The sequence below is a fragment of the Ochotona princeps genome, chromosome 13 (genome assembly GCF_030435755.1).
Source record: "Ochotona princeps isolate mOchPri1 chromosome 13, mOchPri1.hap1, whole genome shotgun sequence".
In the NCBI taxonomy this organism is placed as follows: Eukaryota; Metazoa; Chordata; class Mammalia; order Lagomorpha; family Ochotonidae; genus Ochotona; species Ochotona princeps.
The window spans coordinates 64,250,605-64,265,733 of record NC_080844.1 but is presented as its reverse complement, the minus strand read 5'-3'; the positions used below and the strand labels follow the sequence as shown (position 1 = coordinate 64,265,733).

General features: G+C 44.8%; 1 protein-coding gene across 4 annotated transcripts in view; it reads left to right on the top strand.

Moving 5' to 3' along the window:
• EEF1AKMT2 (EEF1A lysine methyltransferase 2) overlaps positions 1-15,129 on the top strand; it is a 75,860-nt gene that overhangs the window by 4,355 nt on the left and 56,376 nt on the right. For 3 of the 4 annotated variants that reach the window (XM_058671587.1, XM_004580187.4, XM_012925486.3), the window contains 2 exons: positions 10,556-10,663; positions 13,717-13,933. In XM_058671587.1, the coding sequence (XP_058527570.1) occupies positions 10,556-10,663; positions 13,717-13,933 (325 nt within the window). The remainder of the gene's footprint in view (positions 1-10,555; positions 10,664-13,716; positions 13,934-15,129) is intronic. The other variant, XM_058671588.1, reaches the window with a different exon arrangement.

Here is a 15,129-nt window from a genome sequence, read left to right as displayed (position 1 = left end):
ATTGGGAAGGTATATTTCCAGAGAGAATGGGAGATCTTCCATTCACTGGTTCACTTTCCAAATGACCACAATGACTGGAGCTGAACTGATCTGAAGCCAGAAGCCAGGAACCTCCTCCAGGTCTCTCATGCAGGTGCAGGGTCCCAAGGGTTTGGGCCGTCCTCGACTGCTTTCCTGGGCCATGTGCTGGGAGCTGGATGGGAAGTGGAACAGCTGGTACATGAATTGGTCCTCACTTGGGCTCCTTGCACTTGCAAGGGGATGACTGCCTAATTGAGCCATCACAGCAGGTCCAAAAAGTAAAAAAAAAAAAAAAGATTTTGTTTATTTACTACAATATTAAACAATTTTTTTTTGTTTGTGTGTGGGGATGTGGCAGACCCATATGGACTTCCCATTAAGAAGGAGACTGCTGGGCCCGGCGGCGTGGCCTAGCGGCTAAAGTCCTCACCTTGAACGCCCCGGGATCCCATATGGGCGCCGGTTCTAATCCCGGCAGCTCCACTTCCCATCCCAGCTCCCTGCCAATGCACCTGGGAAAGCAGTTGAGGACGGCCCAATGCATTGGGACCCTGCACCCATGTGGGAGACCTGGAGGAGGTTCCTGGTTCCTGGCTTCGGATCTGCACAGCACTGGCCGTTGCTGCTCACTTGGAGAGTGAATCATCGGATGGAAGATCTTCCTCTCTGTCTCTCCTCCTCTCTGTATATCTGCCTTTGTAATAAAAATAAAAAATCTAAAAAAAAAAAAAAAAAGAAGAAGGAGAGTGCGGGGGGCAGAAGGTAATGAGATCAGTGTGTTCATTTTCCCTCCTGTGTCCTCAGGTGGGGACGGGGCTGCGGGAGGGAATTGCACCACTCCTTGCTGTCAGATCGCATCAGTGCCAGGGAGTGGCAATGGGCTTTGTTGTTGCTTTAGAGGTCCTGATGTGGGGAGTGATGTGTGAGGGTGTTACTTGAGTGGTCTTGATTGTTCTCAGAAGTTGTTGGCTTCGTTGCACCAGAGTAAAAGAGGTGAGAAATTTGAAGGTTTGTTGGCCTTCTCTGTCCACAGACTTGGTTGCTTGCCTGGAATGTTGTTCAACCTGTCTTTCTTTCTCTCCTTTGAAAAGGTACTTGAAGCTTCTGTTGGCCTAGATGAGCTAGCTGCTTTATTTTTTTGTGTGTGCATCTGGGTATGCTCTCTGTATTTACATAGCTGTCAGCAACTGTTGTGGCCCAGTCCTGCAGTATGTACTGTGGGGTCAGACTGTCCTGTTTGATCTACACATGGCACATTAGGGCTAGTCCAGGAGCTTGGTCTCCATGTGGGTGCCTGAGGCCCAAGCACTCGAGCCATCTTCTGCTGCTTTCCCAGGTATGTCAGCAGGAGCTGGGTCCGAAATGGAACAGTCAGATGTAAACTGGCATTTCTAGGGGATGCCAGCAGGTGGTGATTTACCTTGCTGGAACACAGTACCAGCTACTAATGCAATTTATTAAAAGATGTGAGGTTTAGGTTGAGATTCTTTTTTTTTGGAAATAAATGTCCAAAATACCATTTGTTGAAAAGGTGAGATAAGCGAATGAATTTGTGAAGCTGCCACTTGGTGGAATTTCATGCCATGTCACAGTATCTGGGAACACATCATTGCTCTGCTTCCGACTTTGGCGTCTTTGAAGTGGGCACTCTTGGAAGCAATAGGTGGTGTGTCAAGTGCCTGTGTCCCTGCTGCCCGTGTGGGAGACGTGAATGGAGTTCCAGAATGAAGTTCTGACTTGTGGCCTTGGCCTGATGTGGGCCTCGCTGCTGAGCATGTGGAGGGTAGACTACTGGTCAGAGACCCTTGGCTCCTTGTGGCGCTGTCTTTCGTATACTCCACACGCTGTTCTGTTTTTACCTTGGTCAGGAGCTGGCTGGGCATGTGTTTTTCTTGCTTCCATGTGCTGTGCTTCATTGATGGGTTTTGTTGATCTTACAGTTGATACTGTAATTCTCCCAATTTTATTCTTTTTCAAATTGTTTTGGCTATTGTGTTTTCTTCGCCTCAATTTTTTTTAAAGATTTATTTTATTTTTATTGGAAAGTCAGGTATACCTATATAGAGGAAGTCAGATATAGAGAGGGGGAGAGACAAAGAGAAAGATCCTCCACCAATGTATCACTGCCCAAGTAGCTGCAACGGCTGGAGCTAAGCCGACCTGAAGCCAGGAGCCAAGAGCCTCTTCTGGGTCTTGCACATAGGTGCAGGTTCCCAAAGCTTTGGCCCATCCTTGACTGCTTTTCCAGGCCTTAAGCAGGGATTTGGATGGGAAGCGGGTCCGCTGGGATTAGAACTGGTGCCCATATGGCATCCTGGCCCGTGCAAGGTGAGGACTTTAGCCACTAGGCTACTGCACAGGTCCCTCTTTGCCATTCTGAATAAATTTTATTCCTATGTCTATAGAAGAATCCATTGCTGAAAGTGTGACTGAGATTGAGCTGAATCTATAGCTTGAGAATGGACAGTTTTATGCTACAGGGTCCCAAGGCTTTGGGCTATCCTCTAATGCATTCCCAGGCTACAATCAGGGAACTAGATAGGAAGTGGAGCAGCTGGGATATGAACCAGTATTCATATGGGATCCTGGTGCTTGCCCCTCTGCCTTTTTTGAAAGAGGTAGTTATTATTTGAAAGTCGTGGTTACAACAGCAAAGACATAGAGACACAGAGGTCTTGCATCTGCTGATTCATTCCTTAGGTTGTCTCAGTACTGGCTAGAGCTGACTAGGCCAAAGCCAGGAGCCTGGTGTTTCTTCTGGGTCTCCCACTTATTTGGCAGGGCACAAGCAACTGGGCTAGCCTCCACTCTTTGCCCAGGCCATAATGTGGCAGCTGAGTGAGAAGTAGAGCAGCCAGGACTTGAACTGGCACTTGTGAGGAGCCAGTGTCATGGCACTGGCTTGTTTCACCACACCACAGTGTGACCTCATCCTGTCTGTTTTCAGTTGAGTACACACGTTTGCAGCTGCTTCAAGGGTCTCTTAAGTTCTCCCTATGCCTCTCCTGTAGGTAACTTGGCAGTATATTTGTTGTTGCAGCTAGTTAGTGTGTTTGTCCCAAACTGTTTTCCATGGTATGGGTTTTCTAAGGCAGACACCTGCCCTTTCCTTGTATTGCTTGTGTATTGGAACTTAGATCTAAAGTGTGAGTTGTCAAACTATAGTTTGCGTGCCAATTCTGGATTCTTCGATTTGCAAGTGTTGGAGTGCAGTCATATCCATCTGGTTGCTTAGGTGCCATATTGGGATAATTGTGTAATTGTAACTAGAAGACTGGTAAAGCCTGAAATATTTATTCTGTTCCTTTATAGAAAGTTTTCTGACCATTTCCCAAGGCTTTTATGAAAATCATCTTTTTTAATAGGTGAGCTTAATTGTGGTATACTGTTCAGTTGTCTATTGGTTATGTTCACAATCATTGATGATCATTGCTTATATTAAGTAGTTTTTCATTGGTCACTTCTATATTTTTTCAAGCTTTTTGAAAGCCAGTATCACAGGAAGAGGCGGAGAGAGGTCTTCCACCTGCTGAATTACTTTCCAGGTGGCCCTAGTGGCTGGGGTGGGCCAGGCCAGGAATGGAGCCTCCTCTGGGTCTGCCACGAGGGTGGCAGGGCTCTGTTCTTAGCCATCCTCTGCTGCCTGTTGTGGGCTGAGCAGAGAGGCTGATCGCAGATACCTGTGTGCCAGGAGGCAGCTTTACTCACTGTGCCATAGCAGCGGCCCCCACCACCCAGAGTTTTGAGCGCTGTTTTCACATTTTTTTATATACATATTTTTTTCTGGTTTTTTTTTTTTCTAAGATTTGTTTTTATTGCAAAGTCAGATATATATATAGAGGAGGAGAGACAGAGAGGAAGATCTTCTGTCCAATGACTCACTCCCTAAGTGACTGCAACGGCTGGAGCTGTGCTGATCCGAAGCCAGGAACCAGGGGCTCTTCAGGGTCTCCCACGCAGGCACAGGAGACTGCTTTCCCAGGCCACAAGCAGGGAGCTGGATGGGAAGCGGGGCTGCTGGGATTAGAACCGGCGCCCATATGGGATCCCGGGGCTTTCAAGGCGAGGACTTTAGCTGCTAGGCCACACCGCCGGGCCCCATTTCCTCAGGTTTGTAAAGTGCTCTCCTGTGTCTGTTTCTGTCATGGATCTCTGCCCTGTCTTCTTCATTTTTTTCTCCTTGGTTTTCTGTCTTTTCTGCATATTTTCTTCTGACTTTTCTTTCTCTACAGCTAATGGTGATGTCAAGTCCACCCTTAGTCTAATTATTGTGTTTTTCAGTTTTACTGTTTTTTATTTGGAAGTTTTCAGGTCTTTGTCATAATTCTCTAGCTTTTCATTGTCATTTAATTTTGTTGTTTTAAAATCCATTTCTAATACTTTTTAAAAAAGATTTATTTTTAATGGAAAGTCATATATACAGAGAGGAGGAGAGAGACAGAAAGATCTTCTGTCTGCTGGTTCACTCCCTAAGTGACCGCAATGACTGGAGCTGTACCAACCCAAAACCAGGAGCCAAGAGCCTCTTCTGGGTCTCCCACATGGGTACAGGATCCCAAGGCTTTCGGCCATCCTCGACTGCCTCCCCAGGCCTTAAGCAGGGATCTGGATGGGAAGTGGGACCGCCGGGATTAGAACTGGCACCCATATATGGTTCAAGGCAAGTACTTTAGCTGCTAGGCTGCCATGCTGGGCCCCATCTCTAATACTATTTAAATGATTTATTTTAAGGATTTGTTGAGAGAATGAGAACAGTTTTTCAATTGATTGGTGCATTTCTCATGGCTGCGATGGCTGGTTCTGAGCCAGACTGAAGCCAGAAGCCAGTAGCTTCATCTCAGCTTCCAGTGTGGGCAGCAGTGACCCAAGGACTCACGCTATCTTCCTCTGTTTTCCCAGGCATACAGGCAGGGAGCTAGATTGGACACGGTGCAGCTGGGACATGAATCCAGATGCCGGTGCTGCAGGTGGTGGCTTTACCCGCCATGCTGTAATGCTAGCCCCTAAAGATTCGTTTTTATTTATTTGAGAGGCAGAGTTACACAGAGAGAGAAACAGAGTTCTTGTAACCACTGTTTCACTTCCCATATGGCCACAGTGGCCGAGCTGGGCCATTCTGAAGCAGGAAGCCAGAAGTTTCTTCCAGGTCTTCCGTGTGGGTGCCAGGGCACAATAACTTGGGCCATCCTCTCCTGTGTCCCAGGTACTTGAGCAGGGAGCTTGGTTAGAAGCAAATAGCCAGGTCTTGAAACAGCATACTTATAGGATGACCACATTACAGGCAGTCACTTAATCCTTTGTGCCATAACGCTATCCCCATGTGGGTTTTTTTTTTTTCATTTGTTTTGTTATGGGATCCATTTTTAATGTCAGTTTAGCTTTGGGTTGATTATTTATTATTTCTTTGAATGTTTGCCTGTTTTTTACTGGGTGCCAGAAACTGAATGTGAGAAAGCAGGACTCGAATGTGAGTGACAGGGACCAGCTGCTTCAGCCGTGGCCGCCGTCTGCCGGAGTGGCTTTGGTGGGAAGCTGGAGTTAGGAGTGGAAACAGGAGTTCATCTCAGACTGCACTGTGGGATGGGCATGTCCCCAACAGTGTCAGCTGCTGCAGCAAATTCCTGCCTTAAGCAGGCATGGGAGAAGGAACCGAAAAAGAGGCAGTTAATAGCATCACCCTAGGTTCTAGGTCTCACGTAGAAGGACCTGAGGGGGCGCCTGGCAGTGGGGATCCACAGGGCAATCCTCCGTCAGTGGCGGCTTCCCCTGTGGGTGCTGGTTCTTGTTTGTGCAGCTCCACTCCTTGTCCTGTTCCCTGCCTGTGGTCTGGGAAAGCAGTTGAGGATGGCCCAAGTCCTTGGGACCCTGCACCCATGAGGGAGACCTGGAAAAGGCTCCTGACTCCTGGCTTCAGAACAGCTCAACCCTGCCAGTCCACCATTTGGGGAGTTAATCAGCGGATGGAAGATCTTTCTCTCTGTCTCTCCTTCTCTTTGTAAATCTCTTTCCAATAAAGATAAATAAGTCTTTTTTTTATTTAAGAAACTGAAGCAGTTGAAGAAAATGTAAACCTTGAAGAGTGTGGAGGGAGACCACTGAAAGTGTGGGAGGTGGACATCAATAAGAGATTACTAGATGTTAAGGTTACATGTAGACGTGTGGAGCAATGCTCTGTGGAGAGTAGCTGGGGGCTGTGTCCGGCGAGCGTAAGTGAGCATGTGGGCTTGGGATGCTGCGGGTTAAGCTGCTACTCGGGCTGCTTGCATCTCATACCAGAGTGCTTGTTTGGGTCCTGGCTCCTCCATTCTTGATCCAGCTTCCTGCTAATGTGCCCAGGAGGCCCTGACAACCGTGTGGGAGACCCAGAGTACCTGGCTTTTGGCTTTGTTTTCACTCAGCCCCAGTAGTTGGGCTGTTTGGAGAGTCAACCAAATGGAAGCTCTTTCTGTGTTTCCTTCTCTCTCATTCTGCCTCTTTCAAATTTTTTTTCTTCTTCTTTTTTTTTTTTAAGAAAAGTCAAAATAAGAGTTAATGGGTGCGCAGCAGCGTGGCCTAGAGGCTAAAGTTATCGCCTTGAACGTGCCAGGATCCCATATGGGCGCCAGTTCTAATCCCAGCAGCTCCACTTCCCATCCAGTTCCCTGCCTGTGGCCTGGGAAAGCAGTTGAGGACGGCCCAAACCCTTGGGACCCTGCACTCGCATGGGAGACCCGGAAGAGGTTCCTGGTTCCTGGCTTTGAATCAGCGCAGCACCGGCCGTTGTGGTCACTTGGGGAGTGAATCATCAGATGGAAGATCTTCCTCTCGGTCCCTCCTCCTCTCTGTGTATCTGACTTTGTAATAAAAATAAATCTTTAAAAAAAAAGAGTTAATGGATAGATGAGAGTAGGTTAACTTTTCTTTTTTAAACTTTTTTTTTAAAAGATTTATCTATTTTTGTGGTAAAGTCAGATTTACAGAGCAGGAGAGACAAAGATCTTCTGTCTGCTGGTTCACTCCACTAGTAGCCGCAGTGGCCAGTGCTGAGCTGATCCAAAGCCAAGAGCCAGGAGCTTCTTTTGGACCTCGCATGCAGGTGCAGGGTCCCAAGGCTTTTGGTCGACCTCGACTGCTTTCCCAGACCACAAGCAGGGAGCTGGATGGGACGTGGAATAGCTGGGGCATGAATTGGCGCCCACATGGGATCTCAGTGCTTGCAAGGGGAGAAGTAGTCAATTGAGCCATTGCCCTCGTTTTTCAATTTTAAAAATTTATTTATTTTGTTAGTTTGAGAAACACACAAGAAGAGACTGAGAGAGACCTTCCATACACTCTTCCATTCCCAGGAAGCCGGGAGCTGGGAACTAAACCTGTCTTTGGAGTGGGTGTCTAAGTTGTTCAGCTGTCACTTCTGACCCACAGTATGTGCGTTTCCACAGTTAGAATCAGGAGCGCCTCTGGGCCTCCACTGCAGCAGGCACTGTGTCCTTCTTGGGCGTCAGTGTGTGAACCAGGGAGCGCCTCTGGGCCTCCACTGCAGCAGGTACTGTGTCTTGTTGTGGGCATCAGTGTGTGAACCAGGGAGCGCCTCTGGGCCTCCACTGCAGCAGGGGCTGTGTCTTGTTGTGGGCATCAGTGTGTGAACCAGGGAGCGCCTCTGGGCCTCCACTGCAGCAGGCACTGTGTCCTGGGCGTCAGTGTAAACCTTCAGGCTCATGGCTACCTGCTGGTGAAGAGCTCCAAGGGGATTTCAGGCCACATTGTACTCTCCGTCCTCTTTTGTCTGGCATTTACTTTGAAGTTATTTTTAGGTTTATTTGTCTAAAAACGTTCATCATGGTTAAGGGTGAAGTGAAGAGCAGAAGCCACTAAGCTTTTGCTGCAAGTTCCACATATTCTAGATGGGTTTATGGTCAGGACAGAGCAGAAGTCTTTTTTTTTTTTTTTTTTTTTTTAAATTGGGAAGGCTGATGTACAGAGAGGAGGAGAGACAAAGAGAAAGATCTTCCACCTGCTGGTTCACTCCCCAAGTGAGCACAACGGCTGGTGCTATGCCGATCCAAAGCCAGGATCCAGGAACTTCTTCCAGGTCTCCCACATGGGTGCAGGGTCCCAAGGCTTTGGGCCGTCCTCAACTGCTTTCCCAGGCCACAGGCGGGGAACTGGATGGAAAGTGGAGCTGCTGGGATTAGAACTGGAACCCATATGGGATCCTGGCACGTTCAAGGTGAGGACTTTGGCCTCTAGGCCACGCCACCGGACCCAGAAAATGTAAGTTCCTAACCACATCCTTTAACTACTTCATTGACAACTCAATTACAGTTTATACACAACTGGCTGCTATACACCTTAAAATAGTGATATGGTACTATTCAGCTCTCTCGTGTCTATTTTCATTTATATATTTAGCAGCTTAAAGTATTCAAGCGTGATTTCCACTGAATAAAATTTAGTATAGTCCAAACAGGTTTATACCTCAAACAAGCCATATGGTAACAATTGAGGAGCATAACAGTTTTAGGAGGTGTGCAGAGAAATCTTCAATACCTTGGTGAGGAGTAACTTATTTTTATGTCCTTCATACCTTGTTAAGTATATGGGAATCCAAACTGACTGTTTTCTTTCTGTTTTAAGCTTTCCTTATTGGTCTCTGTTTATCTCATCTAATTTTTTCGGGGGATTCCGGAGCGACCCTGATGGTCATTGTGAGAGGGTGGGGCCAGCCAAAGTTGGAACTGAGTTAGGACCAGAGAAAGCTCCTCTCCTGAGTCCCGAAGGAAGTTTACTGTTCTTCTGTTTCTGAGGACTGCTTAGGGCTCCTGGCTGTTGTTCCGATGACATTAGATCTTGTGAGGAAGGATCTGGGCTTCTTCCATCCTGTGTGGGAGATCCGAAAGGAAATGGATGACCTCAGAGTTCTCGCCTGCGAAGGCACTCCAATTCCCCGTGGTCTCCTTAGTAGTTGGGATGTAGTCCTTGGCGCCCATACTGATAGTCCTTGGTGAGGATCCGGGAGTCTCCAGGGTTGGGATACAAGCCTCCTCCTGTCCTGCTTCTCCACTCTGGGGTCCCCCCTGCTCTGTACATATGGCCTCCTGTTAAGGGGCTGTCAGAGTCGCTCTTGGAACCCACTGCATGCCTCTATACTTTTTGCTAATGTCTAATGCAGATTCGAGTCTGCTGTCTGTAAGTTACCTGTTACAATCTTGATGGGTTACACTTAACATCTTCACACTCTAAGAAGGTGGAAGATTGCTCTGCTCTCCCGACCCATTACGGAATAACATAGGGTATTTTTTTTTTTTAAAGATTTATTCATTTTATTACAAAGTCAGATATACAGAGAGGAGGAGAGACAGAGAGGAAGATCTTCCGTCCGATGATTCACTCCCCAAGTGAGCCGCAACGGTCGGTGTGCGCCAATCTGAAGCCGGGAACCAGGAACCTCTTCCGGGTCTCCCATGTGGGTGCAGTATCCCAAAGCCTTGGGCTGTCCTTGACTGCTTTCCCAGGCCACAAGAAGGGAGCTGGATGGGAAGCAGGGCCGCCGAGATTAGAACCGGCAATCATATGGGATCCCGGGGCGTTCAAGGCGAGGACTTTAGCTGCTAGCCGACCGTTGCGGCTCACTTGGGGAGTGAATCATCGGACGGAAGATCTTCCTCTCTGTCTCTCCTTCTCTCTGTATATCTGACTTTGTAATAAAATGAATAAATCTTAAAAAAAAAAGCATATCAGGCTTTTCAGTTCTTTGATGTAGATTACAGGCAATCTGTCTCTCATTGATGGCTGGTTCATTGGTTACATCACAGTATCATATTGCATGTGATACAGACTGAGTTTGTAATAATATTGCCATTTACAGGTACAGTTGTCCAGACTGACATCATTTCATCTTAAATGAAGGCAAACGTGGTATCTAACTTTTTGGAATTGGCTCATTTCCCTTAGCATAATGGTTTGGCCACGAAAAAAATGCATTTCGTTATTTTTAATGTCTGAGTAGTATTCCATGGAGTTGATGAACCATTCCTTTCTTATCCAGTCTTCTGTTGATAGGAATTTTGGTTGCTTTGAAGTTTTTGCAATTATTGATTGTGCTGCTATGAACATGGGGGTGCATGTTGGTTTCTGTGTAACAGGTGTTTTGGATATATTCCTAGGAGTGCTATTGCTGGATCATATGGTATGCGGATTTTCAGTTGTTTGAGTGTTCTCCATACTGATCTCCATAGAGGCAGGAGTGTTAGAAGTTAATGCCGTTTTTTCCTCGCTGAGTGCTTATGTATGTATTTTCATTATCTTTGAGAAAATGAATTATTTCTTAGAAAAAGAAGCAAAATACTATAAAAGCAAATTAATTGTCACATTATATAAATGAAAATTTTCTTCTTTATTTGCTTTGTACTTTAAAATTTAAACATTGTTGGTTATTGGATTTTGTGTTGTTTAAACTGCGGCAAGATCCATTTTAAAGGGATATTATAACTCATAAGCAAAATAAAGTATTAAAACTTTTTGAAACTAAAGTATAAAATTATTTCTCTATCTCTAGGCAAAATTTGGTTTCAGTAATATTACTGGAATTGATTACTCTCCCTCGGCAATTCAGCTTTCTGGAAATATCCTAGAGAAAGAAGGGTTATCTAACATTAAATTAAAGGTAAATATTTATTTTATAATTTCAGTGCAATAGAAGTTACAAAGTTTAAATGTTTCTAATGTGTATTAACCTGCTGACATCTTTTGAAATGATAAATTAAGAACCAACCATAAATAATCCAAACTGAACCCTTTTAAAGAAATTTTATTTAACATTTAATCTAGTTGGTATGAGTCGCTTTCTTACTTTCGTGTATGGATGTTCATATACCACATCTTACTGCTTATTTTCAAAAAACACAAGTTGTACTCAGCTGTGGATTAACCAGATCAAAAAGCCATAAACTCAGAGTAGTATAGTCAGCAAAGATCATTTAGTTTCTTTTTGCGTCCTGTAATCTGTGCAATACTGACTCCCAGATTTTTATTTCTAGCCCTGGTCTCGTTTTGGTAGCAACCCCGTGGGCAGCTGAGCGTTCCGCACTGGATTAACCCGCAGCACAGCCCTGGCTGTGTCTGAGCCTTGCCTCCTTGGTGTTTCCCATTTCTGCTGATCGTACCAGGGACCCTGGCGCACCAACACGCAATCCGAGGAGTCATCCTCAAGTCCTGACTTAATTTTTCCATCTCATGTCTAGTTCTGTTTTATCTTTTAGACCTGTAAGGAATGTGGTGGTTGCATGATGTTTCTGTTGCTGCCTGTTAAGTTTGCGCAGAGGTGACTACAAGAGCCTCCTCCTTTCCACTCTTGCTGTCCTGCTGGCCATTTGCCACACGGCAGTCAGGGTCATCTTTGGAAATGCCTTGCTCAGTATGGAATGGGACCTGCACACCCCACCACTTTAACCAAGTCACCGTATTCTGACCTTTTTCTTTTGTTGGCACTCGTGTCCCACAGTCTCACTGACTTGCTTGCTGCCCATGAAATGCCAGGCGTGTTCTTGCTGGATGTCTTTATTCCACCTTCCGCCTGCAGAGAGATGCTTTTCCAGACTACTGTTTCCAAAATGTTTTTCTTCCCGTTGCTCAATATCATATTAGTGTTTCTTCTCTTGTTAGCACTGTGTCTGAACTGACCTATTGAGCTTATGTCTTAGTCTGTTTTCTGTACCGTAATTGATCAGCAATTTATAAAGAGCAGAGATCATTTATAAAGAGTTACCAGGTCATTTATAAAGAACAGACATTGTTTCCCTCCTGGTGTGGAGGACTGCAGTCCCAGAGCTAGGCTCAGAAGCTGGTGAGGCCTGCTGTCTCCCAGCATGGCCAAGGTATTGCACAAGCAGACAGACCAGGCCTACAGAGGGAACACGCCCTCTTCACAAAGCCATTTCCTTAGGAGCCATCCAGGTGCCGCCAGATGTCTCAGCTGTTGTAAACACATGACTTGGGGGAACAGATTTGCAGCACATGAATTCTGGAGGGCACATGCAAGGCATAGTGGCTTATTCACTGTCTCTCGTTCTGGACTGTAAGGTGTATTTGCATACAAGAACCACTGCTGTTTTATTGAATCTTACATCTGCCACTCAGAAGTACTGGCTTAGTAGATATCCACAAAGTGTTTGTTGAATGAGTGCTGTTATAGAGGCATTGAAGGATGAGAAAGCTCTGTTTTTGAGAGCTGTGTTTATTGTTTTGCTTTGGGTGCAGTGAATACTGTGCTTTTGATATGAGACAGAGAAAACCATCGTGAAATATAAACAAGCATCCACTTTTTTTTCTAAGATTTATTTATGTATTTATTTTTTGGAAAGGCTGATATATAAGGAAAAGGACAGAGAGAGAATAAGATCTTCCATCTGCTGATTCACTCCCCAAGTGGTCACGGGGGCTAGAGCTGAGCCAAACTGAAGCCATTTGCCAGGAGCCAGGAGCCTCTTCCAGGTCTCCATGTGAGTGCAGGGTCCCAAGGGTTTGGGCCGTCCTCTACTGGTTTCCCAGGCCACAAGCAGGGAGCTGGATGGGAAGTAGAGCAGCTGGGACATGAACCAGTGGCCGTATGGGATCCTGGCAAATGCAAGGTGAGGATTTATCTGAGCTATCAAGCTGGGCTCACAAACGCCTGCAGTTTTAAAGTAAGAGTTTCAGACAAAACATTGCTTATAATTACTTTATTTTTATGAATAATCATGAGCTAATTGGGTAGATTTCCAAGCTAGCTTTTCATATTGAGTTCATTGGCAAGTATCTGGGTATTTTATAAAATTGAGGCAGATCACTATTTCAAATGTTTAAAATGTATTTTTATAAGAAAAGAGATGCTTGTTGGCCTTGCATGATGGCCTAGTGGCTAGATCCTCACTTTGCATGCGCCGGGATCCCATATGGATGCCAGTTCATGTCCCAGCTGCTCCACTTCCCATCCAGCTCCCTGCTTGTGGCCTGGGAAAGCAGTCGAGGACGGCCCAAAGCTTTGGCATCCTGCACCTGTGTAGGAGACCCCCTGGCTTTGGATCAGCTCAGCTCCAGCCGTTGTGGCCACTGGGGAGTGAACCTGCAGGTGGAAGAAACATGAGATGCTTATGTATGATCTTAAAAATCTAAAGTGTGTAGTATTTACCAAGTTAAGTTTAAAACAGTCATTTAGTTTCTGATGTTTCATTCCATTTGTTATATCCACTAGTAGCTTGGAAGTTGCTGAGTCAAAGGAAAGGAATGTCTCATTTGTCATGTTTACTTGAGGTTGCACAGCCAAGAATATAAGCTAAAAAACTTACCTCCAGTGACCTGAATTCCAGATAAGTTCTGTCTTTTTGAGAAATGTATTGAGTTTTCTGTTTTTTTGATAGGAACTTCTTTGTGAACCAGCATATAGAGTTTAGAGCTCTGTAAAGTGTGGTATTATGTAATAAGGTGCCTGGCTTGGACTGATTTCCAGGTTTGTGAGGATTTTGAACGTTTAGGAAACACTAGAGCACTATCTGTGTCCCTTACTGATCTTAACTTTAATGAACATGGAATGAAACACATTAAAGTTTGTTGTAATGTGGAAAATATGTTTATTCTATGGAAATACTGCTAGAATTAATGGACCCTTTTATCTGTAGCTTTTTTCAGGCTGTCATTGGAAATCTGTAAAGTTTGTGCATTAATTGTTGGTTTTTAATATAGGTGGAAGACTTTTTGAATCTTTCCCCAAAGCTGTCTGGATTTCAAATTTGTATTGACAAAGGGACTTTTGATGCCATAAGCCTTAATCCTGACAATGCAGTTGACAAGAGGAAGCAATATGTGAACTCCCTCTCCAGAGTTTTAGAAGCAAAAGGCTTTTTCCTAATAACCTCATGTAATTGGACCAAGGAAGAGCTGCTCCGTGAATTCAGCGAAGGTAAATGGCCACATGGCGTCTGATCGTGGGCTGAGCTCAGGCTTCATGTGTTGAAATAGGTCCTTTTCCCCCTGGTGTTACAGTTTCTTAGTTTTCTGTTTGTGGGAATTGCCTGCTTTTCTTCTCTGTTAATGATGTTGGTAATAATTTTTAACTGTTTGTACAAAGCACAGAGAAATAGCATTGGTTGAGATCCAGAGACCTTTTTAAAATTTTTCCAAGAAATCCTGGCAGTTAAGTACTAAAACTAATGAGCCTATAAATTCAAGTTCTTTATTTAGGTTATACAATCTATTATTTTGAAAAAAAAAAAAAAAGCACAGGTCAATACATGCTTTTAAGTTAGAACACTCTTCCACTGGCAAGTCTGTAATAAGGAAATGGAAGTAGCAGTTCCCGAAGTCTCCCACGGTGAGAGTTTTTATCTTCCAGATCCTTAATGTGTTTTGCTCTAGTTCTTATTTAGGTACTTAGGAATTGTTGTCCTGGTTTCAATATCTATGGGACAATTACTTTTAACCTTACACAGAAACCAAACGGAGGGAAGTGACAGAGGGTACGATCCACTATGCTTGGGTGCCAAGGAAGGGTTTTCTTTGCCCTGTAAGAAAAATATAAGTAGACAACCATGTCAGCAAAGTGGGGATTTTGTGAGGATTGACAGTCTATAAACTATCCTCAAGGCACTGTGGATTCTCTTTATAGAGTTTTTAAGGAATATTTGATCTGCTGGTTCATCTATGCAGTGTGCAGGCATTTATGGATAATTATTTTGGGACTTTTTAGACATTTGCTTATTTTTCCTTACAATCCTTTTCAGATTAGTGTTAAGTTTTAGGTGAGGAATTCCTACAGTGAGGTCCTTAAGGAAATGATATGGCACTAGATGTGTGGTTACATTTTGAACCTTAGTTTTCACCAATTAATGGGGGCAGATCGGTTGCCTCAAGAGAGCAGTTTATGGTGTCGTGCTGTTTATAATCAAATGACATACGGTTTTGTCTCAGATTTTGTTTTCTCATGGCGTTCAAGCAGTGATGAGGAAGAATGTTAACACATGTCCCTTTGTGTGCTTTCCGTGACCTGTGCAGGCTGTGCAGTGCAGAACATGACGCTGGAGGCTGCACACGGGAGCTGGTTGCTTCTGGAAAACACAAGTTACATGTGATTTATCGCCTTTTATTTCGTGCCATTAA